Genomic DNA, 1058 nt, shown 5'->3' on the forward strand with positions numbered 1-1058 from the left:
AGGAAAACAAAGTATCCCTAGCACTTGCATAGACTCTTTAAACAGAAAGGGGTTGTTGTGCACTCTCTTAGATTCAATATAAAATGGATCAACTCCCTCCCCTTGATGCCTCGTAGAAAGTTCATTTAAAGGGCCCAAATCCCTCAAGTTTACCCCTGTGATTAAAGCTCAGAGTCCCCTGTTCCCCAATCTATCACCGTGGCTTCACCCCAGCTCTCCTTTCCAGCGGTTATGGAAAAGGAGGTCCCTAAGTCTACCTAAGGTATGGCGGCGCTGTCTGTGTGGTATTGCTTGAGTTGCTTGTTGAAGGGAGGGGCTTGTGGGATGGGGCGGGGGGGATAGGCCGGGCTGAGGGGTGTGGAAGGAGGAAAATGCTTTACACTTTGTTAGCATTCCAAGGCATCCCGAGACGCTGGACTAGAATGACCAAGAAGCCACAAATCACATTCAACTTTCGTGTCACCCTTAATTCTTGAACGTGTCCGATTGTGAAGGAATGTCTTGGAAGGAGAAGAAGAATAAGCGCATTTTCACACTGCACTAACACTAGCTTACATATTCCTCTTTTGGCTTCTTTAACTGCTGTAAGCCTGTTTTGATATCATCATTTGTTTTCTTAATTTGTTTTGCTCGAACATATACTTGCAAGAAATCTGATACTCTTGTCCGCGTCCCCAAACTAAACGGTCTTGTCTGTGCATCACGTACTTTGTGTTCCATATATGCAAGAGGTGATTAATTATTTGCCTTTTTTATTTTAATTTTTTGAGTTTTGGTGTTCGGGGCCTTCAAGGGGGTCGTTCGTTCAAAGCAGACGACTTCTCGGATCCACTTATTCCCCCAGGAACGACTCGAAAACTGATCGCGGAGACGACCTCGTTTTAGGCCTCCGCGCGCGCTCTCTCTTGGCGGGCTGGCGTGACGTCATCAACGCCAAACACGCCGGGCCGCCGTAGATGTAAAGGGAGAGACGTTATGCACTTCCATAAGATCAGAGCTACGCCGCGACGTCATCTGTTTAAATGAACGGCCCCCTTGTGGCGAGAAGGGGAAGCTTA

General features: G+C 47.4%; 1 protein-coding gene across 5 annotated transcripts in view; it reads left to right on the forward strand.

Annotated features, from left to right (window-relative positions):
• The window catches only part of LOC119585161 (uncharacterized protein CG43867-like), a 37878-nt gene that overhangs the window by 8186 nt on the left and 28634 nt on the right, over positions 1-1058 (forward strand). For 4 of the 5 annotated variants that reach the window (XM_037933792.1, XM_037933794.1, XM_037933795.1 and 1 more), the window contains exon 4: positions 227-262. The exons of the other annotated variant lie outside the window; for it this stretch is intronic. In XM_037933792.1, coding sequence (XP_037789720.1) covers positions 227-262 — 36 coding nt within the window. The remainder of the gene's footprint in view (positions 1-226; positions 263-1058) is intronic. 5 annotated transcript variants of the gene reach the window in all.

The sequence above is a fragment of the Penaeus monodon genome, chromosome 19 (genome assembly GCF_015228065.2).
Source record: "Penaeus monodon isolate SGIC_2016 chromosome 19, NSTDA_Pmon_1, whole genome shotgun sequence".
Taxonomy (NCBI): Eukaryota; Metazoa; Arthropoda; class Malacostraca; order Decapoda; family Penaeidae; genus Penaeus; species Penaeus monodon.